The sequence below is a fragment of the Drosophila santomea genome, chromosome 2R (assembly GCF_016746245.2).
Source record: "Drosophila santomea strain STO CAGO 1482 chromosome 2R, Prin_Dsan_1.1, whole genome shotgun sequence".
Classification (NCBI taxonomy): domain Eukaryota; kingdom Metazoa; phylum Arthropoda; class Insecta; order Diptera; family Drosophilidae; genus Drosophila; species Drosophila santomea.
This window is the reverse complement of record NC_053017.2, coordinates 17,741,773-17,763,793: the sequence shown is the minus strand read 5'-3', so window position 1 is coordinate 17,763,793 and position 22,021 is coordinate 17,741,773. Positions and strand designations below refer to the sequence as shown.

The following is a 22,021-nucleotide window of genomic DNA, read 5'->3' as shown; positions in this document are numbered from 1 at the left end:
CCGAAAAAGTATTTTATTCAGTATTGCACCGCGTTGCCAACTACTTGAATTTTGAAAGTGCCGTTAGTACTGCTTGATAAGTAATTTCTAAAGAATAATATAAATAAATATACTTCTTCTATATTTTCTCCTAAATTTTATTATGCCATCGGCATAACCGTATATAAGCGATCTTAAAAAAGTCTTTTTACGTTTTGTTTTTGTATATCTCCATCGCATTCCTAATAGCTGAGTAACAGGTATCTGATAGTCGAGGAACTCGACAGTAGCGTTCTTAAAAGAGTTTATAATAAAGCCGCTATAGGAAATAGCATATAAAATAATAATAATAATAATGAGCACATGTTAGGAAATTAGGCAGATAATAAATTTATTATATAGATTTAATCACCAGGGCGGTTGTTCTACAGTTATCTCTCACTATATCAATTGCACTAACTTGATTTACAGTTAAAAGCTCCCAAGACTAAGCTTCCATTCGACTTGTTTTTCAGTGAGCCGAGGTTTTGTGAGACGAGGTTATCTGCCTGGGTCTGTTTACACTACTGCAGCTGATTGATTGGAAGCGGAGCGTATAGAGGCGTTGGTTCTGGAGTTCAGTTGAAAGTGAATCCAATTGGGGAGAGGATGCTGGATGTAGTGGCTCTGCTGCTGATTGCCCTAGCAGTGGGCTTCTGGTTCGTGCGGACGCGATATAGCTACTGGAGCCGGCGGGGCATTGGCAATGTTCCGGCCCGGTTTCCCGTGGGCAATATGGAGGGGTTCCGGACAACAAAACATTTCATCGACATAGTAACCCCAATCTATGAGAAGTTCAAGGGGAATGGAGCACCCTTTGCGGGTTTCTATATGATGCTGAGGCCTGTGGTCTTAGTCACGGATCTGGACCTGGCCAAGCAGATTCTCATACAGGACTTCGCCAACTTTGAGGATCGCGGAATGTATCACAATGCGCGGGATGATCCTCTGACTGGCCATCTATTCCGCATCGATGGGCCCAAGTGGCGACCCTTGCGCCAGAAAATGTCGCCCACCTTCACCTCAGCCAAGATGAAGTACATGTTTCCGACGGTCTGCGAGGTGGGCATGGAACTTACTCAAGTCTGTGGCGAGTTGGCGGATAATGCCATGTGCGGAATCCTCGAGATCGGTGATCTGATGGCTCGATACACTTCTGATGTCATTGGACGTTGTGCCTTTGGCGTGGAGTGCAATGGTCTACGAAATCCCGAGGCGGAGTTCGCCATAATGGGCAGGAGAGCCTTCGCAGAGCGTCGCCACTGCAAGCTGATCGATGGATTAATAGAGAGTTTTCCCGACTTGGCCAGGTTTCTGCGCATGCGGCAAATCCATCAGGACATTACGGATTTCTATGTGGGCATCGTCCGGGAAACTGTGAAGCAGCGCGAGGAGCAGGGCATTGTGAGGGGCGACTTTATGAACCTGCTGATCGAAATGAAGCAACGCGGTGAGCTCACCATCGAGGAAATGGCCGCCCAGGCTTTCATATTCTTTGTGGCTGGTTTCGACACCTCCGCATCGACTTTAGGATTCGCCCTGTATGAGTTGGCCAAGCAGCCGGCACTGCAGGAAAAGCTACGCGAGGAAATCGACCAGGCTCTGAAACTGCATCAGGGCGAATTCACATATGATTCCATGCAGGAGCTGCGGTACATGGAACTGGTCATAGCAGGTGAGCCTGACTTGAAATGAATTTAAATAATATTGTAAGGAAGATAAAATTGGCACCTAATCCTCCAGAAACCCTGCGGAAATATCCCATACTACCGCAGCTCACTCGGATCTCCAGGCATCTGTATGCAGCCAAGGGCGATCGGCATTTCTACATCGAGCCCGGTCAGATGCTACTGATTCCGGTCTATGGCATCCATCATGATCCCGCCCTGTACCCGGAGCCCCACAAGTTCATCCCGGAGCGCTTTCTGGCCGACCAGCTGTCCCAGCGACCCACCGCCGCTTGGCTGCCCTTCGGCGATGGACCGCGAAACTGCATTGGCATGAGATTTGGCAAAATGCAGACGACCATTGGCCTGGTCAGTTTGCTCAGAAACTTTCACTTCACCGTCTGTCCGCGAACTGACCCTAAAATTGAGTTTCTCAAGTCCAACATTCTGCTGTGCCCAGCCAACGGAATTTACTTAAAAGTCCAACAGCTCAGCCAACTGAGCAGATAGTGCTGCTTATCATAGCGCTGCCTGGATTGTATTATAATCTACATTTTATATTGCTGTTATACAAATGCACAATCATATGTTTTTATCAATCAACGTAGTAGTACAGGAAAACTGCTGTATATCTAATCAGGCTTCTTGAGCTTAATTTGTTTGATTAAACATTTGAGTCGTCTCATAAGCTGGGCATTTCACCAGTACCAGGGACTTTAAATAATAAAACGTCTTTTTTGAAATTCATGATTAGTTTGTAATTTTGCTTTGTACAGCTAGATTTCATCGAATATGCGAAAAATGCAATAACAATTGTTGGAAATCGCTTTGTTTATATCTTATCGATTACGTAAGCACCAGATTGTTTATATGGAGAGATTGTATATACTACAGTATGTATCCCCAATCATTATTTATCACATTGAGAAAGAGAACTAACCGTAAGAGAACGTGGACGACGAGTATTTTGTGAAAGCAACACACACATGAGAGACCGGCGAACGGAGCGGATGAGAGACCTTTAAACCACTTTAAATTTAAACTCAGTTTTCATTGGACACTGCATGTGAAATGTTGTTACTGGCGCTGATTGTTGTTTTACTATCTCTGCTCATCTTCGCGGCCCGTCGACGTCATGGATACTGGCAAAGAAGGGGCATTCCGCACGACGAGGCTCACCCACTTTTCGGAAACATCAAGGACTGGCCCAATAGGCGCCACATCGCCGAGATCTTTCGGGACTATTACTTCAAATACAAGAACTCCGATTACCCATTCGCTGGATTTTTCTTCTTTTTCACCCGCACTGCTGTGGTCACCAACTTGGAGTTGGTCAAGAGGGTGATGATCAAGGACTTCAATCACTTTGAGAATCGTGGAGTCTTCTACAATGAGATCGACGATCCACTTTCGGCCACTTTGTTCAGCATCGAGGGTCAGAAGTGGCGTCATCTGAGGCACAAGCTGACACCCACTTTTACGTCCGGCAAAATGAAGAACATGTTTCCGATCGTTGTGAAAGTTGGAGAAGAAATGGACAAGGTGTTCAGCATTAAAACCGCTGAAGGACAAAGTCAAGTTTTGGAGGTTGTGGATCTGGTGGCACGGTACACCGCCGATGTGATCGGCAACTGCGCATTCGGACTCAATTGCAACAGCTTGTACGATCCAAAGGCTGAATTTGTGGCAATTGGCAAGCGGGCGATCACCGAGCATCGCTACGGGAATATGCTGGATATATTCCTTTTTGGATTTCCCAAGCTATCGCGCCGCTTACGCCTGAAGCTAAACATCCAGGAGGCAGAGGACTTCTACACCAAGATCGTGAGAGAAACCATTGACTACCGTCTGAGGTCGAAGGAGAAGCGAAATGATTTCATGGACAGTCTGATCGAGATGTATAAGAATGAGCAGTCGGGCAATTCGGAGGATGGCCTGACCTTTAACGAGCTTCTCGCTCAGGCTTTCATATTTTTTGTGGCTGGGTTCGAGACGAGCTCCACGACCATGGGATTCGCTCTATATGAGCTGGCCAGGAACCAGGATGTTCAGGATAAGCTCCGGGAGGAGATCAACACTGTGCTAGGCAAACAACAGAACGAGTTCACCTACGAGGGAATCAAAGAGATGAAATACCTGGAGCAGGTTGTGATGGGTAAGTTCAATTAACCGACTGTTTCATTTGTTAGATTTATTCGATGGGTGTCGCTTTCAGAAACCCTACGAAAGTACCCAGTACTAGCTCATCTTACAAGAATGACTGAGACCGACTTTTCGACCGAAGATCCGAAATACTTTATTGCCAAGGGAACTATTGTTGTTATCCCGGCTTTGGGCATTCACTATGACCCGGAAATATATCCGGAACCGGAGATGTTTAAGCCAGAACGCTTTACTGACGAGGAAATCGCTGCGAGACCCTCGTGCACTTGGCTTCCATTTGGGGAAGGACCTCGGAACTGCATTGGTCTGCGATTTGGAATGATGCAAACCTGCGTGGGATTGGCATACCTAATCCGGAGTTATAAGTTCAGCGTTTCCCCGGAAACCCAAATACCCATGAAGATTGTCGTTAAGAACATTTTAATATCGGCCGAGAATGGTATCCATCTTAAGGTGGAGAAGCTTACCAAATAAGTAATTTAGCATAACATAAGTATTACATATCATTATTAATAGTAGTATTTTAGTTGTGTACGTCACTGATGTAGTAACAAAAACATTTGTGTAATAAACTTTGCTTGACTATATGCGATATAGTCCAAACACTTTCAGACAAATTAACACGATCGATAAGATGGGGTATTAGACACCCTTTAACTAACCTTTTTAATGTGTTATGTGTTGGGCAAAGTATTTCTGTACCTCCACAGCAATAATGTTCGCTTTATCAAAATACGGTTGAGTACTTTCAAAGAGATTAGAAGAGAACGTTGGCGTATAAAGGCCGTACCATTCCGGCTAGTAATTCAGTGTGGAGCTGGCTCTGAGCGAGAAATGTCGCTGTTACTAACGCTAATCGCGCTTCTAGTGTCGCTGCTGTTGTTCGTGGCCCGTCGACGTCATGGATATTGGCAGCGGAGGGGTATCCCCCACGATGTGCCCCATCCAGTGTACGGAAACATCAAGGACTGGCCAAAGAAGCGACACGTCGCGAAGATTTTCCGGGACTACTATTTGAAGTACAAAAACTCCGATTATCCGTTCGCCGGGTTCTACTTCTTTTTCACCCGGACTGCCGTCATCACCGACTTGGAGTTGGTCAAGAGGGTGATGATCAAGGACTTCAATCACTTTGAGAATCGGGGAATCTTCTACAATGAGATCGATGATCCACTTTCGGCCACTTTGTTCAGCATCGAGGGTCAGAAGTGGCGTCATCTGAGGCACAAGCTGACACCCACTTTTACGTCCGGCAAAATGAAGACCATGTTTCCGATCGTTGTGAAGGTTGGCGAGGAAATGGAGAAGATTTTCCGTGCCAAAACCTCCGCAGGTCAAGGCCAAGTTCTAGAAGTTGTGGATCTAGTGGCTCGATATACGGCTGATGTAATCGGTAACTGCGCCTTCGGTCTGAACTGCAATAGTTTGCACAATCCGAAGGCGGAGTTTGTGGCCATTGGAAAAAGGGCGATCAGCGAACGTCGTTATGGAGGACTTCTGGATTTCTTTATTTTCGGATTTCCAAAGCTGTCTCGCCGCCTGCGGCTCAAGTTAAATGTGCAGGAGGTTGAGGACTTTTATACTGGCATCGTTCGGAATACAATCGACTACCGATTGAAGACCAAGGAGAAGCGTCACGACTTCATGGACAGTTTGATCGAAATGTACCAGAAGGAGCAGGCGGGAAACACTGAGGATGGCCTGTCCTTCAACGAGATTCTGGCACAAGCCTTTATTTTCTTTGTGGCTGGATTCGAGACAAGTTCTACGACCATGGGATTTGCCCTGTATGAGCTGGCCCGCAATCAGGACATTCAGGATCAGCTTAGGGCGGAGATCAACAAGGTTCTGGGCAAGCACAACAACGAGTTCACTTATGAGGGAATCAAAGAGATGAAGTACCTGGAACAGGTCGTCATGGGTGAGTGAAATTCCGCAATGTTACAAATCCTTACCTCAACATTTTCCCTATTTTATGCGATAGAAACCCTTCGCATGTATCCGGTTCTGGCGCATCTTACAAGAATGACTGAGACCGACTTTTCGCCGGAAGATCCCAAACTGTTCATTGCAAAGGGAACCGTTGTTGTGATTCCAGCTCTTGGTATTCACTATGACCCGGAAATATATCCCGAACCGGAGAAGTTCAAGCCGGAGCGTTTTACGGATGAGGCAATCGCGGCAAGACCATCGTGCACTTGGCTACCATTTGGGGAAGGACCTCGGAACTGCATTGGTCTTCGATTTGGGCTGATGCAAACCTGCGTGGGATTGGCATACCTAATCCGGGGTTATAAGTTCAGCGTTTCCCCGGAAACCCAAATACCCATGAAGATTGTCTTGAAAAACATACTTCTGTCTGCAGAGAATGGCATTCACCTTAGAGTTGAGAAGCTTTCTCAATAAGCGTATAAATGAATATTGATTAAATGAATATAGATTAACAATTTTATTCTGGCATGTATTTACGGCTATATATACCCATCTTAAAGCTCATATACAGTACATATGTGTATATATGAAAGCAAAGCTTTAGTATCGCCGTAACTTGTTCTACGCTTCAAGTGCAGCGGAGAGTGAATAAACGGGCTTACAACATTTTAACAAGTATTTCAAATTTTAAGTTTAACTACAGTACCAGAGAAATATACCAAAGCCACGACTTCATTGTGAGTCCATGACTGCTCATGTTGCTCGGTCTTGAAATAGATGACTTAACTATCAGGAGCTCACTTCTTGCTCATACTTATTTATTTTTAAAGTACTGTACACTTGATAATAGCCTAAATAGGTGCTTTTATGCTATAAGCAGCCATTTCTGGAAGCAAACAGTTCGAATTTCTAAATAAGAGGAGCGAGCGATAGGTAGATGGGAAGCTCTTCTACATGAAAGCCACGCTTGGAGTTGGTTGCCCAAGTCAGTCTACTCGAAATGGCGATTCTGCTCGGTTTGGTGGTCGGTGTCCTTACCCTCGCCGCTTGGTGGGTGCTCCAGAACTACACCTACTGGAAACGGCGCGGTATTCCCCATGATCCACCCAACATTCCGCTTGGCAATATCAGCGATCTGTGGAAAACGATGCCGCTGGCCGGCATCCTTAAGCGAACCTACCTCAAATTCAGGAAACAGACAGATGGGCCTTTTGTGGGCTTCTACCTGTATTCCATGAAATACATCGTCATCACCGACGTGGATTTCTTGAAAACCGTGCTGATACGCGACTTTGACAAGTTTCACGATCGCGGGGTGTATCACAACGAGAAGGATGACCCGTTGACCAATAACCTGGCAACCATCGAGGGTGAAAAGTGGAAGAGTCTGCGGCAAAAGCTGACCCCAACATTTACGGCACTCAAAATGAAGAACATGTTTCCCACCGTCTTAAGTGTGGGCGATGAGATGATTCGGGTGGTCGATGAGAAGATCTCCAGTTCATCGCAGACCCTGGAAGTCACCGACCTCGTGTCCCGCTTCACAGCCGACGTAATTGGAGTCTGCGCCTTTGGCCTGGAATGCAATAGCATGCGGGATCCTAAGGCGGAGTTCGTCCAAATGGGCTACTCGGCGCTGAGGGAACGCCGACATGGCTGGCTGGTGGATCTACTAATCTTCGGAATGCCAAAGTTGGCGGTGAAACTGGGACTTCAGTTCTTGCTTCCCTCGGTGCAGGAGTTCTACATGAAAATCGTCCGGGACACAATAGATTACAGGGTGAAGAGCAAGGTGACTCGAAACGATTTCATGGATACGCTGATTGACATGAAACTGCAGTACGATAGAGGCGACAAGGAAAATGGACTCACCTTCAATGAAGTCGCTGCCCAAGCCTTTATATTCTTTCTGGCTGGTTTTGAGGCGGGCTCCACAACCATGGGATTCACTCTCTACGAGCTGGCCTGCAATCAGGATGTTCAGGATAAGTTGAGGGCTGAAATCGACAGTGTGCTGGATAAACACAACGGAAAACTAGAATTCGATGCCATGCAGGAGTTGACATATACGGAAAAGGTCATCAATGGTAAGTCACTCAGCCACTATGCAGCATGGTATAGTTTTCAATAATAAACTGCATATGTTATGTGCCTAGAATCGCTAAGGAAACATCCTGTGGTTGCCCACTTGGCTCGCATTGCCACCAAGCCATACCAGCACAGTAATCCAAAGTATTTCATCGAGGAAGGCACTGGAGTGCTGGTGTCCACCATGGGCATCCATTATGACCCCGAGTTTTATCCGGAGCCGGAAAAGTTCATCCCAGAGCGTTTCGATGAAGAGCAGGTGAAGAAGCGTCCCACCTGCGCATTCCTACCCTTCGGAGCTGGTCCCCGAAATTGCATTGGACTTCGATTCGGACGGATGCAGGTCGTCATTGGGTTGGCCCTGCTTATTCACAACTTCAGGTTCGAATTGCATCCCGAGACGCCAGTGCCGATGAAATACACAGCCAAGAACCTTCTGCTGGGCTCCGAAGCAGGAATCCATCTCAATGTCTCCAAGGTAGTGAGAGACTAAAGTGTTATTTATTTAGTTGTTTCCGTTGTTAGTTAATTAGTGTATATTATTGAATAAGTAAGTTTTAAAATGTTTTTGTTATCATTTTAAGAAATCTGTTTTACCAAACGTCTTAAAAATGTTATGTTAAAGAGCCGCTTGTCACCAAAATTATGTTTTCAAAGATTAATACGTACTCCTTTAAAATACTAAAAAGCCTTTATTATATCAAAAAATCACCCAGAAAATAAACCGATAACTTTAAATCTTTTTTTAAAAAACCATACAATATCTAAAATAAAAGCCAACTTATAATAGTTAACCACAATCATGCTACCATCGGTTATACACTGATAAGTCGTTTTTATATTTAGATAGATAGATAGCAAAATAATGATAAGTTTAAAAATCGAAGTTTCAAACGCGTTCAACTTTCAAGAAGATACCTGTGTCACTTGATATTAAGAAAGTCTTTTTGCTGTATACCATTGGTATTGTAGTTTGGTCGCAAACGGAGAACTTGAAGTTATTAATCAGCAGAGCCAATCCAATCCTGGCCTGCATTTGACCAAATCGCATCCCGATGCAGTTCCGCGGACCATCGCCAAATGGAAGCCACTCCACGGAATCGCGTTCCTTCACACGTTCGGGGGAGAAGTTGTCGGGGTCAAAGGTGTTTGGATTGGCATACAGTTTCTCATCGCGGTGCATGGCTCCACAAGGGATCAAAACAGGCATTCCCTTTTTGATTACGTATTTGGGATGTCCAGGAACCACATAGTCCTCCAGGCACTCGCGATTCAGGACGGGAAGAACGGTGTACAATCGAAGGGTTTCTATGGAACATAGAAAAGTTAGAGAGGGTTTGAAAGCGCACATGCATATTACATACCCGATATAACCTGGTCTAAATAGACCAAGTCCTTCATACTTTCGTAACTCAACTCCCCGTTGCACTTCTTAATAACCTCCTGGCACTCCTCCCTCACCCGCTCCTGAATGTCCTGATGCTGGGCCAGTTCATAGAGGGCGAATCCCATGGTGGTCGACGAGGTTTCGAAGCCAGCTCCGAAGAAGACGAAAGCCTGAGCGGCCATTTCCTCGATCGTGAGGCTCACACTTTCCCCAGACTCGGACTTTGTCAGTGGACTGTTCTTTAAGTCGATTAGCTGATCCATAAAGTCGTTGCGACGGATGTTGTTCGCCTCCCTGAAGGCCACTGTTTCCCTGACAATCCGGAGGAAGAAGTGTTCGGCTTCCTCCAGGGTAATTTTCATGTGCAGTTTGCGTGCCAGATTTTGGAAGCTATTGATGAATGCAATCCCAATCGGTCCGTGGCGTTGTTCGAAGACGGCTCGACGACCCATTACCCTGAACTCGGCCTCTGGATCCTTAAGACTACTGCACTCAATGCCAAAGGCACACGTGCCGATTACGTCGGTGGTGAATCTGGCCAAGATATCCTTGACCTCAACAACAGGCGACTTTTCCACCGTTTGGCCAAAGACTTCGATGAACTCATGGCCCACCTTCACCACGGTGGGAAACATGTACTTCATTTTTCCGGACGTAAACGTGGAGGAGAGCTTGCTTCTCATACTCTTCCACTTTTGTCCATCTAGCAGGAACAACTGACCAGACAGGGGATCGTCCTCCGTGTTGTGATAGAAACCACGATCGGTGAACTTATTGAACTCCTTAATCAGGACGAGCTTTGCCAGCGTTATATCCAGCACGAGTATTCCCGGTCGCTGGAACCAGTAGAAGCCCGCAAAGGGTCCAGTGCCACGGAACTTATTGTAGTAATCCATCCAGATGTCACTGAATGATCGACTGGTCTGCACTCCCGTCAGGCTGCCCATCAGGATGTGGGGTTCCTCGCAGGGAATGTCCAGGTTCTGCCAGTAGTGAAGGGTACGACGCCATTTCAGTACTAGATATCCCACTAGCACCACCACAATTGTAAATAGTACTATATAAACACCCATGACATCAGCTTGGGTGCGGTAATCAATATGGTTTTGCCGTTGCGAAATATATCGCAAATGTAGTCCAGTGGAGCTTCATAAACCTACTGGAATCAAAAAAGCTTGCACTGCTAGCAAAAAACGAGAGAAACGCCATTCGCATTATTAGATTCAAAACAAATCATTTGTTTATTGTGTTGCTATTGCTTGCCTCTTTGTTTACTAGTCATCTAGCTGAGAATTTTTCTCTTTAAGAGTTTATATTTAAGAGTCTTCTGGTTTATGGCCTATATAAAAACATACCCTAACCTATCTCAACTTAATTCATAATCGGGTAGGATTCTGGTCTATGAATGGTTAATTTTGTAATCATGCTAATCTGATAAAATATTAATACAACGGATATCAATGTAAAGAAAAGAATTTGAACAGCATATAATACTACAGAAAGTTACATTAAACATAAACTTGTGAGTCATTTCCGTGGCAAACAGGATTGCGCCAGTAACGATGACTTGCTTTTTTTAAATTATTTTAAAATTTTACCTATGTGAATAAACAAACATGTATTAAATTTTGTGCCACTCTGCAACTCTAACAAATAAGTTTAAATAGTGAAAATAAATAAAATTAACATTGGACCAAAAGTCGAGAGCAATTATCTTCTCTAAGGCAAACAAGAAATGTGCCAGCAACGATGACTCGCACATTTTATTTATCTAAAATTTTTTTTTGCTTATAGATATAATAGTAACTTTTTTGGACCATGAACTCTGCAAGTGTGATAAACAAGTAATAGTAAAAATAGATTAAATGGATAGCAAACTCACAAGGTGAGTGATAGAGGGGAGATCGTAAGAGCATACAAATACACCTGAATGGACTTTTGTACTCTTTATCTCTCCTAACTCTCTTTACCGGAAAGAGTAAGATAGTCGGGTATAAAAGGTGGAGACCGCTGTTTGCATTTTCAGTTGCTCCGAAATGGCCATTCTGATCGTACTGCTGATCGGTGTCATCACCTTCGCGGCGTGGTATGTGCACCAGCACTTTAACTACTGGAAGCGCCGCGGCATTCCCCACGATAAGCCCAAAATTCCGTTCGGTAATACCAGCGAGCTGATGAAAACCGTTCAACTGTCGCAAATTTTCGTGAATACCTACAACAAGTACAAGAACAAGATCGACGGTCCATTCGTGGGATTTTATATGTACTTCAAGCAGATGGTGGTTGTGGCCGATATTGATTTCGTTAAGACCGTGCTGATTCGGGAGTTTGAGAAGTTTCACGATCGCGGTGTATTTCACAACGAACGCGACGATCCCCTGTCCGCCAACCTAGTGAATGTCGAAGGTCAGAGGTGGAAGACTCTGCGCCAGAAACTGACGCCCACTTTCACCTCTGGCAAGATGAAGTCCATGTTTCCCACCATCCTGACCGTGGGCGATGAGCTGATACGGGTGTTTGATCAAACGGTTAGTGCCAGTAGCGAATCCACGGAGATCACACACTTGCTGGCCCGTTTCACCGCCGACGTCATCGGAAGCTGCGCCTTTGGCTTGGACTGCCACAGTTTGTCGAATCCCAAGGCGGAGTTTGTCCAAATGGGAACTGCTGCGATTACCGAGCGGCGCTATGGCAAGTCCATGGATCTACTACTGTTCGGAGCCCCCCAGCTGGCGGCCAAGCTGCGAATGAAGGCGACTGTGCAAAAGGTCGAGGACTTCTACATGAACATCATCCGGGACACTGTTGATTATCGCATCAAGAACAATGTGAAGAGAAACGATTTCATGGATATGCTGATTGAAATGAAATTGAAGTACGATAATGGCGACAAGGCAAACGGGCTGACTTTCAATGAAATCGCTGCCCAGGCATTCATATTCTTCTTGGCTGGGTTTGAGACCAGTTCCACATCAATGGGATTTGCACTTTATGAGCTGGCCAGCAATCAGGATGTTCAGGATAAGCTTAGAATCGAAATTGATGCCGTAATGAAAAAACATAATGGCAAATTGGATTACGACAGCATGCGAGAGTTGACTTATTTGGAAAAGGTGATTGATGGTAAGTTTCCCACAACTAAGATTCGTCACTACGTGGACTACCAGTCATTAAGATAGCTTATATCTTCTTAAAATTACTTCAATTTGCTTTACAGAAACCATGAGGAAACGTCCTGTCGTCGCCCATTTAATACGCATTGCAACTCAACGCTACGAGCATACAAATCCGAAATATTACATCGAAAAAGGCACTGGAGTCATCATCCCCACACTGGCCATACATCACGATCCGGAGTTTTATCCAGAGCCCGAGAAGTTTATTCCCGAGCGTTTTGATGAGGACCAGGTGCAACAGCGTCCTGCCTGCACTTTCCTGCCCTTCGGAGACGGTCCCAGGAACTGCATTGGACTTCGATTTGGACGCATGCAGGTTATAATTGGCATGGCCATGCTAATCCACAACTTCAAGTTTGAGCTGCACCCCACCAAAACTGTCGTCCCATTGGTGTATAGAACCGATGATATTCTGATGAGCTCGAAGGACGGAATTCACTTGAAAGTCAGTAGAGTGGGAAAGTTGTAAAGATAATGAATCATTCTGCTAAAGCCTTGTTCTTGCGACGCAAATACTAACACCCAATAATAATAATACTTCAATGAATGTATTTTTAGATTATAACGTTGTGATAGTTTTTCATAGTTTTTCACATGCAGTTAATAATAACCTTTGGCCTCACCTACGGTCATGTGTATAAGCTTTTAAAATTGGTAATTCAGTTTGTATATTTATTCGTAGCTTAGTTTGAGATTTCAAAAAAAATGTTTTGAATCGTAACAATAAGATATTTATTTAATAAAGATCAAGTAGAATGAACAAGGTCTTATGAACTGGATATATATATACATACATTTGGAGATCTTTTAATTACAGATTATACTTGGAGAGCTTTGTATACTATAACTTTATTACACTATGTATTGCAATTTAGCTAAAAGCTTAATTTTGTTTTTTCTAATTCATCTAAAAAAAGAGAATTTCTTTTGCTAAAAATGGGAATTAAAGCCTAATAAACTTGTCTTGATTACTGTTGCATTCTACGTCGAAGGTGAAATAAAATAACACGTCAATTACGTTACTCAGGTAGAAAATCGATCTGTGCTATTATTATGCAAAACAATATGTTTTTACTAATAAACCTCGCAAAGGCAACAGATATTAAAATCTTAATTTTAAAAATATATATGAGTCTAGTCTTATTGCACAATCACTTTAAACTAAGTTATGTATGTCAAGCTGAACGAACAAAAAATGTAATAACACCGATGTCATCGTTACTCATTCAAAAAGAGTGGAAATTAAACAAAATAAATGGTCTAATATCAACCATTTTACATGTGAAGCCAGACACTGGTAAAAAGTACGATAAAGTTGATGCTAGAAAAATAATATCGGTGAATGAAGAGTAATTTACGCATCTTAGAAGAACATTGAGGTGAAATAGAAAAGAGAAAATTTCCCGGAACGCTTGTACATATATCCAATATAACGTGAGACGGCATTTTACATATGGATCACACTTTTGGACTCTTCATTTGCCCGCGTAAATAAGCCAACTAATTTAAAAGAGAACATTAATTGTTTATAAACGAGTAGACTCGCCAGGAAATGTTTTTTAGATTTCGTCATACCCGTTTTATTTGTGTGTATATATGTATACATATATGTACATATTAGCTGTGTAAAATATAATTGTTTGGATGCTGGAAATCTAGCTTTTTTAAACGATCAGATACAATTAAAAAACCTTTTGGGAATCGGTCTTTGCAATGGTTTCCAATATTTCACAATTATCAAATCAATCTATCATTTAAAAATTTACGAATTTTAAAAAAAAAAAAGTTATTTATGTTGATATACGCAATAATCGAAACCAAATTGAAATTATATAAATTCTGTTACCATAGTCTACTTTTGGGCTTTATTTTCTGAACGGTCGAATCTGGTTTGGGTTGACCCCTAACCAGTTGTGAGATGGAATACAATTAGTAAGAGCATGAGTTGTCAACAGGTGTATGGTTGCATTAAAAGCTGAGTCCAAAGATGCTTGTATCGATATATGCTATTCACCGTTTATTAAAAAGGCATTACACTCGCTCAGCCTTAAGATAAATGCCAGATTCACTGGCAATAAGGAACAGTTCTTTCTTGTATTTCATGGGAATGGTTGTCTTCTCGCAAACTGAGAACTTAAAGTCCTTAATCAGGAGAGCCAATCCAATCCTGGTCTGCATTTGACCAAATCGCATCCCGATGCAGTTCCGCGGACCATCGCCAAATGGAAGCCACTCCACGGAATCGCGTTCCTTCACACGTTCGGGGGAGAAGTTGTCGGGGTCAAAGGTGTTTGGATTGGCATACAGTTTCTCATCGCGGTGCATGGCTCCACAAGGGATCAAAACAGGCATTCCCTTTTTGATTACGTATTTGGGATGTCCAGGAACCACATAGTCCTCCAGGCACTCGCGATTCAGGACGGGAAGAACGGTGTACAATCGAAGGGTTTCTATGGAACATAGAAAAGTTAGAGATGGTTTGAAAACGCACATGCATATTACATACCCGATATAACCTGGTCTAAATAGACCAAGTCCTTCATACTTTCGTAACTCAACTCCCCGTTGCACTTCTTAATAACCTCCTGGCACTCCTCCCTCACCCGCTCCTGAATGTCCTGATGCTGGGCCAGTTCATAGAGGGCAAATCCCATGGTGGTCGACGAGGTTTCAAAACCAGCCGCAAAGAATACAAAAGCCTGCGCTGCGATCTCCTCGATGGTAAGGTTAACATTCTCCCCGGATTGGGACATCATCAGTGGTTTGTTTTTCAAATCGATCAACTGATCCATGAAGTCGTTGCGACGAATATTATTTTGCTCTCTGAAGGCCACTGTTTCCCTAACGATGCGCATGAAGAACTTTTCAATGGGCTCCGCTGTCATTTTCATGTGGAGGCGACGCGCCAAATTGGGGAAGCTATTGACGAATCCGACTCCAACTGGTCCCAGGCGCTGCTCCGTTAGGGACCGTCGACCCATCTCTCGGAACTCTGCATCGGGGTCCTTCAGGCTGCTGCACTCGATGCCAAAGGCACAGGTGCCAATAACGTCTGTGGTGAATCGCGCCAAAAGCTCTTTCACTTCGACAACAGGTGACTTCGCCACAGATTGGCCAAAGACATCGATGAATTCATTAGCCACCTTGACCACGGTGGGACACATGTACTTCATTTTACCGGACGTAAACGTGGAGGAGAGCTTGTTCCTCATGGACTTCCACTTTTGGCCATCGAGTAAAAAGAGCTGACCCGACAATGGATCGTCCTCGGGATTGTGGAAGAAGCCGCGGTCCGTGAACTTGTTGAACTCCTTGATCAGGATCTGCTTGGCCAGCGATGTTTCCAGCACCAAAACAGCCGGCCGGCGGAACCAATAGAAGCCGGCGAATGGTCCGGTTCCACGGAACTTTTTGTAATGGCTCGTCCAGATCTCGTTGAAAGAACGCTTAGTTCGTACGCCCAGCATGCTGCCCATGAGCATGTGAGGCTCCTCACAGGGAATACCCAAGTCCTGCCAGTGCCTCATCGTGCTTCGCCATTTCATCAGCAGGTAGCCAACTAGCGCCAGCAGCGCTGTCAGCAGGACTGCTCCAACCGACATGATTCACAGGGTATATATTATATATGCTGAATTTCGGTACGACGGTTATCGTTTTCGCTACAGCGTTTGTCAAACGTCCGATACGTACTGAGATTGCAAAAGCTTGTCGCGCTTTTAAATAGACCAGCTCGAAAAGCAGCGGTCATTGTGACCAAGAAACAAAATACTAGCAGTCGCAATCGCAAACCTAACACGGGTATTTGTGTGAATTCTGACTAGCTGATAAATTAGATGTTAGTTTAGTAACGATGGTAAAATACGCCACATTCAAGATCTGGAATACATAATATTATTAATAATAGTATTTTTATTGCATTCAAGAAATTTACCTTAAACCTAACACCTTTCTTAATAACTAACCAAGTGAGAGCACTCAAATTATATGGCAATATCGGCAATTTATCTGCTAGTTTCTAGAAGCTTTGGCTTTTAATTTAATTTCAGTCCATTTCTTAGACGACCTCCACCTTCAGATAGATTCCGTCCTTCACGCCCAGCACAAATGAGTTGGTGTCATAGACCAGAGGATCGGGCGTCTTCGAGCACGTGGAGAATCTGAAGTTCTTGATGAGCAGAGCGAGTCCAATGCGAGCCTGCATCTGTCCGAATCTCAGGCCAATGCAGTTCCGCGGACCATCTCCAAATGGCAGCCAGGCCACCGAGGGTCGGCTAGATGATTCTTCGGGGGAGAATCGCTCGGGTCGGAACTCGAAGGGTTCGGGGTAAATGCTGGGATCGTGGTGGATGGCGGATGAGGGAATGATGACCGATTGGCCAGCCTCGATGACGAATTCCGGATGACCGGGAACCACGTAACGCTTGGCGGCCATTCGATCCAGATGGGGCACAATGGTGTAGAGTCGCAGAGTTTCTGCAAGGATATTTTCAAAATCAGTGGGATATAATTATTTGAAGTGATGATTTACTTACCATTTATAACCTGGTTAAGGTACTTAAGATCCTTAGTGCACTCATAGGTAAAGTTTTGGGCATGTTGCTCCATGACCTCCTCCACCTCAGCCCTAACCTTATCTTGGACGTGCGGATTCCGTGCCATTTCATATAGAGCAAATCCCATGGTGGACGAGGACGTCTCAAAACCAGCAATGAAGAACACAAAGGCTTGTGCAAGAACCTCCTCCATGGTTAATCCTTTGACCACATCGCCATTTTCGAGAGTCAGTTCCTTTTGATTTTTCATTTCAATAAGCATGTCCATGAAGTCATTGCGCTTAATGTGCTCCTTTTCTCGCACCGTCACAGTCTCGGTGACAATTCGGCGATAGAATTGATCAATATGCGGTGCAGTTCGAACCATACCCAATTTCCTGGCCAACTTGGGGTAGCTGCGCATGAAGCCATTCAATAGAGTACCATGTTTCTTTTCCACCAATGCCCTCTTTCCGAAGTGCAGAAACTCGGCCTTTTCATCTCGCAGACTGTTGCACTTGATGCCAAAGGCGCAGGTTCCGATCACATCCACCGTAAACCTGGCCACCAGGTCACGTATCTCCAGAACTGCACTTTTTGGCACTTTCTCGTGCATCACGGCCATAAATTCATTGGCCACGGACACTACGGTCGGATACATTAACTTCATTTTACCGGATGTGAAGGTCGAGGATAGTTTGTTCCTTAGCAAACGCCACTGGGCACCGTCCAGATTGAAGAGATGCGCCGAAATGGGATCATCTTTTTCGTTGTAGAATATACCCTTGTTCGAGAAATTCGAGAAGTCTTTAATCAGTATCTGCTTGGCCAGGTCAAGATCTATCACAAATGCTGTGGGATTCTGGAAAAAGAAAAATCCGACAAATGGTGCCTTGCTTTCCCTGAATTTGTTGTAGTGATCTTGGAGTGTATCGTGGAAGTTTTTCGTCTTTTGCAGTTCCTGCATGTTTCCCCTGAGGAGATGCGGTGCCACGAAAGGAATCCCTCGACGCTTAAAATATGTTAGTTTGCGGTAGAGATAGTAGGTGAAGATCGCCAGTAGGGCGACCGCCACTTGGAAGAGGATGTAAGTCAACGCCATACTGGGGCGGCTGCTATTCGAATACGACTGGTTCGGGAAACGCTAGAGAAACGGCTTTTAAATGCTGAAATTTACTTACTTTGCATGATGATGCATATTCTCAGTCTCTAGAAAAGGAGAGTTAATCAGGTTTTGTTTACTTTTTTGCCAACCACTGTGAGATGGCAACTAACGTACGGTATGATCAGCCTGAAAAGATAAGGAGACATGCCAACGTAGACATCGTGATCATTGTTTTGTAAACAAACTACGCAAAAAAGTGTTTGTTTAGTTGGGCAGTAATTTTTCCTTATGTACATGCAAAAAAATCGAGAGTTAGTGCTCTACAGTGACGCACTGTGACTTATCACAAAGTCTGTGGCTTTGGGTATCCCCTTATCAGTAAACGTTTGCAAGTCTGCTTACTCACGGTTACTTTCTGCGTTCTTTATATTCACGACAATTGCATACGTATGTATATGGGTTAGGCCAGACAGTTCCAAGAACTACTTTTACTTTTCATTTGATTTCTCATTGATAACAATACTTACCTTGCATAACAAAATATCTAGATGTCATTTATGAAACTTTGTTTCATACAAAATATGATTAAATCCTAGAGCTACTACTTGGGAATTTTTGCAGATGACCATACTACTACCTTAAGTAAATGCCATTAAATACTTGACCTAAAACAAAATGGCATCCTATAAGTGTAACAAACTACCTTAGGCAGTTTCTACTGTATTTCCACAAGCCCTCGATAATTAATCTCTGCCCCCTTGAGTCACAAATCCAGTGGCCAATTTGTTAGTTGGGGTCCGTGTTCTACCGACAGCACGATATGGTATTATATGATATGGGTATTACTATTGCTGATATTTGACGGATCTGGCAACGATATCATTTACCTTTTCCGTCATATTTATTTGACATTTGATTAGATTTCAAGTGCGGATGGGGGCAACAACAACAAGTAATTGAAACAGGCAGCTTTTCGATTTGTTTTTTATTTATTTTGGCTTTATTTTAGCTTTGTGGTTGAGCTTTTCTTTTGTACATTTGTTTTTCTTGTTTCCACGCCATTTAAAGGGTAATTGGGCGTAAAATGTATCAATGATACATTTACAAATGAGAAATAAATCTACTTTGCATATTATCAGCAAACAGCTTACTGTTGGACAATAGGTAGCAGTGGACATCATATGTTCGTAGAAAATTGCCCAAAATTATCCAGCCCCAACAAAATGGTGTACTAAAAAATTCGGTTAAAATTGATAACAAGCGAAAATGAACACAAAGCGTATAGATAAGGGTATTGGACCAGCCAAAGTGACAGCGGTAATATCCTACAAAGTGCAAACATAATTAAATACAGGTAACTTACAGTTGGTAAATTACAGAAAGTAGTTAAATTTATAATGTTGCATTTAATGCATCTATGATCAGTTTCAGTTGTCAACGATTGTATCATTGCGATCCACTCTTTTGTTTATTTAGATATCCAGAGTCGTATGAACGTTGCTGCCACCAACATTCAGCATAAAGTAAATAATAATCGTGTGTCCGTCTGGCCTCAGTGAGACGCCCACCTGCTTCGGTGTAGCTTCGGTGTAGCGCACTCGAAAAGCGGCAAAGAAACAAATTAAAAGCTCGCACCTGGAGTGGGGAGCGAGTATCGTAAATAGTTACTTTTCTCCGCAGCACTCTCAGTCGGATCGTGCGCCTCGCTAATGAACGTTACCCCATCGAGAACGTGAGTCGAGAACGCTCCAGAGCTCCTGAGCGATGCATTAGATCATAGTTGGTGACTCTAGCCGACGTCCGAGAGCGGGATCGCGATACAGCCGGCAGTGAGAGTGAGTGGGTGGCAAGATAGTGGGGCGGGCAGGAAGTGAAACGAATAGTAACCCCCCTCCCTATCCAACCAAACCCCAACAAACAGAAAAACAAATCAGTGGTTCCGATTCGCAGACGTGTTGTGTGTGCATGTGATTCAGAGCAAACAAAGCGTACGAAATGCAAAACATGTGGATCATTTTCCTGATCATCGGATTGCTGGTGCTCGGGCTGCTGGTTCTGCTAATTATAGCGGCGCGATATCAGCGAGATTATTGGCGCTATCTGGACATTCCACACGAGAGACCCAAAAAGCTATGGCCTATCATTAGGCAAATAATGACGCAGACATTGAGTACGGAGGCCATGAAGGCGGACCATTACTCGGCCGTATACAAGAAGTTCAAGGGAAGCGGTCCCTTCTGCGGATTCTACGCTCTGCTGCAGCCACGAGCATTGATCCTCGATCGTGAGCTGATCAGGCAGATAATGATCAAGGATTTCTGGAACTTCAATGATCGCGGATTGTACTGCAATCAGAAGTCGGATCCCTTGTCTGGAGATCTGTATGCTTTGCGGGGTCAGAGCTGGAAGGAGATGCGCCAAAAACTGGACCCCAGTCTCGAAGGCGATCGCATGTCCTTGCTGTACGACTGCCTCTTCGAGGAGGCGGAACAGCTCCTCCTAACCGTCAGCAGCACCCTGATGAGCCAGCCCCATTCCACCGTTCACATTCAGAAGATCATGCGGCGTTATGTGCTGTCTTCCCTGGCCAAATGCGTTTTTGGCTTGAATGCCGAACAGAGGAAAACGTTTCCCCTGGAGGACTTTGAGCAGATGACCGAGCTGGCCTTGAATAGCCACAAACATGGCTATCTAATGAACCTGATGATGATACGGTTCCCGAACTTTTGTCGAATGCTGCGCATGCGTCGTACGCCCAAACAGGCGGAGGAGTACTTTATCAAACTCCTTACGAGCATTGTGGAGCAGCGAGAGACGTCCGGAAAGCGCCATAAGGACTACTTACAGCAGCTGATCGATGTGAAGGCATTGGAGTTCATCACCCATCAGTATGAATCGGATAAGGAGCTGGCAGCCCATCTGCAGAATGAGTTGGCCGCCCATGCAGTTGTCTTTCTGAAGGCGGGCTACGAGCAGACGGCCAACACTCTATCCTATGTGCTCTATGAACTCGCCTTGCGTCCAGAGTTGCAAGTTCGCGTGAGGGAGGAGGTCAAGAAGGCCATCGAGCGGCATGAGGGTCACATAACCCACGAGGGCATTAAGTCGCTGTCCTTTATGGGTCAGGTGATCAACGAAACACTGCGAATGCATCCCATAACACCATACATCCTGCGACGCACCTTGAACGACTATGTGGTTCCAGATCATCCCAAGTACAGGCTGGTCAAGGAGTTGTTCCTCATCATTCCCACGCATGCCATCCATCACGATCCGGACATCTACCCGGATCCGGAGGAGTTCAAGCCGGATCGCTGGAGCGGACCACGGGATTCGCTGCAGCAGCAGGGCACCTGGTTTGGATTCGGCGTGGGTGCACGCAGCTGCATTGGAATACAATTCGCACAGCTGCAACTGCGATTGGCCTTGGCTCTGCTCCTTTCCGAGTACGAGTTCTCCTTGAACACCAGGAAGCCACTGATCAACCTGGAGGATGGTATAGCACTAACGCTGATGCCACTGGGAGTTATAGAACCCGGAAACGAGGAGAGGGCGGTTTAAGTTCGCAGCTTGAGAGTGCAAGATCACTGACATTAGCTTTATCTCAGAGATAGAAAAAATAGGTTCGCATTAAATATATAAATCTAAAATGTTAACCTTCTATATTTTATGTGGCATCTTTGGAAATCTTTTAATTTAATTTTGATGTTTCCGCCTTATGCTTTATATGGAAAAAGTAATTAAAGCAACTCACTGTGTGCAAAAAAGTCGAAACAAAGAGATTTAGCTTATGTCAGTGTCTAAGTCTCAATCTTTTGCCTAATGACGAAGAATTTACTCCATGAACAAAGTCTAGAAAGCAATATAAAACTCAGCATAGTGACTAACCAAAACAATATTAAACTGAAGGTTAGGAAGCCCAAATGGCACAGTCAGCATAGAATAGTTAATCT

General features: G+C 44.3%; 9 protein-coding genes across 9 annotated transcripts; 6 read left to right on the top strand and 3 right to left on the bottom strand.

The window, feature by feature from the left end:
* The first annotated feature begins 486 nt into the window (after nucleotides 1–486).
* Nucleotides 487–2,432, top strand: LOC120446977 (cytochrome P450 6a22). Its single transcript, XM_039628248.2, has 2 exons — nucleotides 487–1,693; nucleotides 1,762–2,432. Exons 1-2 carry the CDS (start codon nucleotides 628–630, stop codon nucleotides 2,193–2,195), a joined length of 1,500 nt encoding a protein of 499 aa, XP_039484182.1. The 5' UTR covers nucleotides 487–627; the 3' UTR covers nucleotides 2,196–2,432.
* A 118-nt stretch (nucleotides 2,433–2,550) lies between these two features.
* LOC120446976 (probable cytochrome P450 6a17) lies at nucleotides 2,551–4,453 on the top strand. The gene is made up of 2 exons (XM_039628247.1): nucleotides 2,551–3,840; nucleotides 3,901–4,453. The coding sequence occupies exons 1-2, from the start codon at nucleotides 2,757–2,759 to the stop codon at nucleotides 4,320–4,322; spliced, it is 1,506 nt and encodes a 501-aa protein (XP_039484181.1). The 5' UTR covers nucleotides 2,551–2,756; the 3' UTR covers nucleotides 4,323–4,453.
* Nucleotides 4,454–4,646: 193 nt separating this feature from the next.
* LOC120446973 (probable cytochrome P450 6a23) lies at nucleotides 4,647–6,458 on the top strand. The gene is made up of 2 exons (XM_039628244.2): nucleotides 4,647–5,769; nucleotides 5,833–6,458. Exons 1-2 carry the CDS (start codon nucleotides 4,683–4,685, stop codon nucleotides 6,252–6,254), a joined length of 1,509 nt encoding a protein of 502 aa, XP_039484178.1. The 5' UTR covers nucleotides 4,647–4,682; the 3' UTR covers nucleotides 6,255–6,458.
* Nucleotides 6,459–6,741: 283 nt separating this feature from the next.
* On the top strand, nucleotides 6,742–8,621 carry LOC120446975 (probable cytochrome P450 6a19). The gene is made up of 2 exons (XM_039628246.2): nucleotides 6,742–7,867; nucleotides 7,937–8,621. The coding sequence occupies exons 1-2, from the start codon at nucleotides 6,781–6,783 to the stop codon at nucleotides 8,359–8,361; spliced, it is 1,512 nt and encodes a 503-aa protein (XP_039484180.1). The 5' UTR covers nucleotides 6,742–6,780; the 3' UTR covers nucleotides 8,362–8,621.
* A 126-nt stretch (nucleotides 8,622–8,747) lies between these two features.
* LOC120446974 (cytochrome P450 6a9) lies at nucleotides 8,748–10,404 on the bottom strand. Its single transcript, XM_039628245.2, has 2 exons — nucleotides 9,233–10,404; nucleotides 8,748–9,176 (listed from the first exon to the last, which is right to left on the bottom strand). The coding sequence occupies exons 1-2, from the start codon at nucleotides 10,326–10,328 to the stop codon at nucleotides 8,758–8,760; spliced, it is 1,515 nt and encodes a 504-aa protein (XP_039484179.1). The 5' UTR covers nucleotides 10,329–10,404; the 3' UTR covers nucleotides 8,748–8,757.
* Nucleotides 10,405–11,285: 881 nt separating this feature from the next.
* LOC120446688 (probable cytochrome P450 6a20) lies at nucleotides 11,286–13,189 on the top strand. The gene is made up of 2 exons (XM_039627781.1): nucleotides 11,286–12,378; nucleotides 12,473–13,189. Exons 1-2 carry the CDS (start codon nucleotides 11,292–11,294, stop codon nucleotides 12,898–12,900), a joined length of 1,515 nt encoding a protein of 504 aa, XP_039483715.1. The 5' UTR covers nucleotides 11,286–11,291; the 3' UTR covers nucleotides 12,901–13,189.
* A 1,238-nt stretch (nucleotides 13,190–14,427) lies between these two features.
* Nucleotides 14,428–16,248, bottom strand: LOC120446687 (probable cytochrome P450 6a21). The gene is made up of 2 exons (XM_039627780.1): nucleotides 14,938–16,248; nucleotides 14,428–14,881 (listed from the first exon to the last, which is right to left on the bottom strand). The coding sequence occupies exons 1-2, from the start codon at nucleotides 16,031–16,033 to the stop codon at nucleotides 14,463–14,465; spliced, it is 1,515 nt and encodes a 504-aa protein (XP_039483714.1). The 5' UTR covers nucleotides 16,034–16,248; the 3' UTR covers nucleotides 14,428–14,462.
* Nucleotides 16,249–16,322: 74 nt separating this feature from the next.
* On the bottom strand, nucleotides 16,323–18,091 carry LOC120446686 (cytochrome P450 6a8). Its single transcript, XM_039627779.2, has 2 exons — nucleotides 16,964–18,091; nucleotides 16,323–16,904 (listed from the first exon to the last, which is right to left on the bottom strand). The coding sequence occupies exons 1-2, from the start codon at nucleotides 18,063–18,065 to the stop codon at nucleotides 16,486–16,488; spliced, it is 1,521 nt and encodes a 506-aa protein (XP_039483713.1). The 5' UTR covers nucleotides 18,066–18,091; the 3' UTR covers nucleotides 16,323–16,485.
* Nucleotides 18,092–19,748: 1,657 nt separating this feature from the next.
* Nucleotides 19,749–21,887, top strand: LOC120446685 (probable cytochrome P450 317a1). The gene has a single exon (XM_039627776.2). The coding sequence runs from the start codon at nucleotides 20,064–20,066 to the stop codon at nucleotides 21,627–21,629; it is 1,566 nt and encodes a 521-aa protein (XP_039483710.1). The 5' UTR covers nucleotides 19,749–20,063; the 3' UTR covers nucleotides 21,630–21,887.
* Nucleotides 21,888–22,021: the final 134 nt, after the last annotated feature.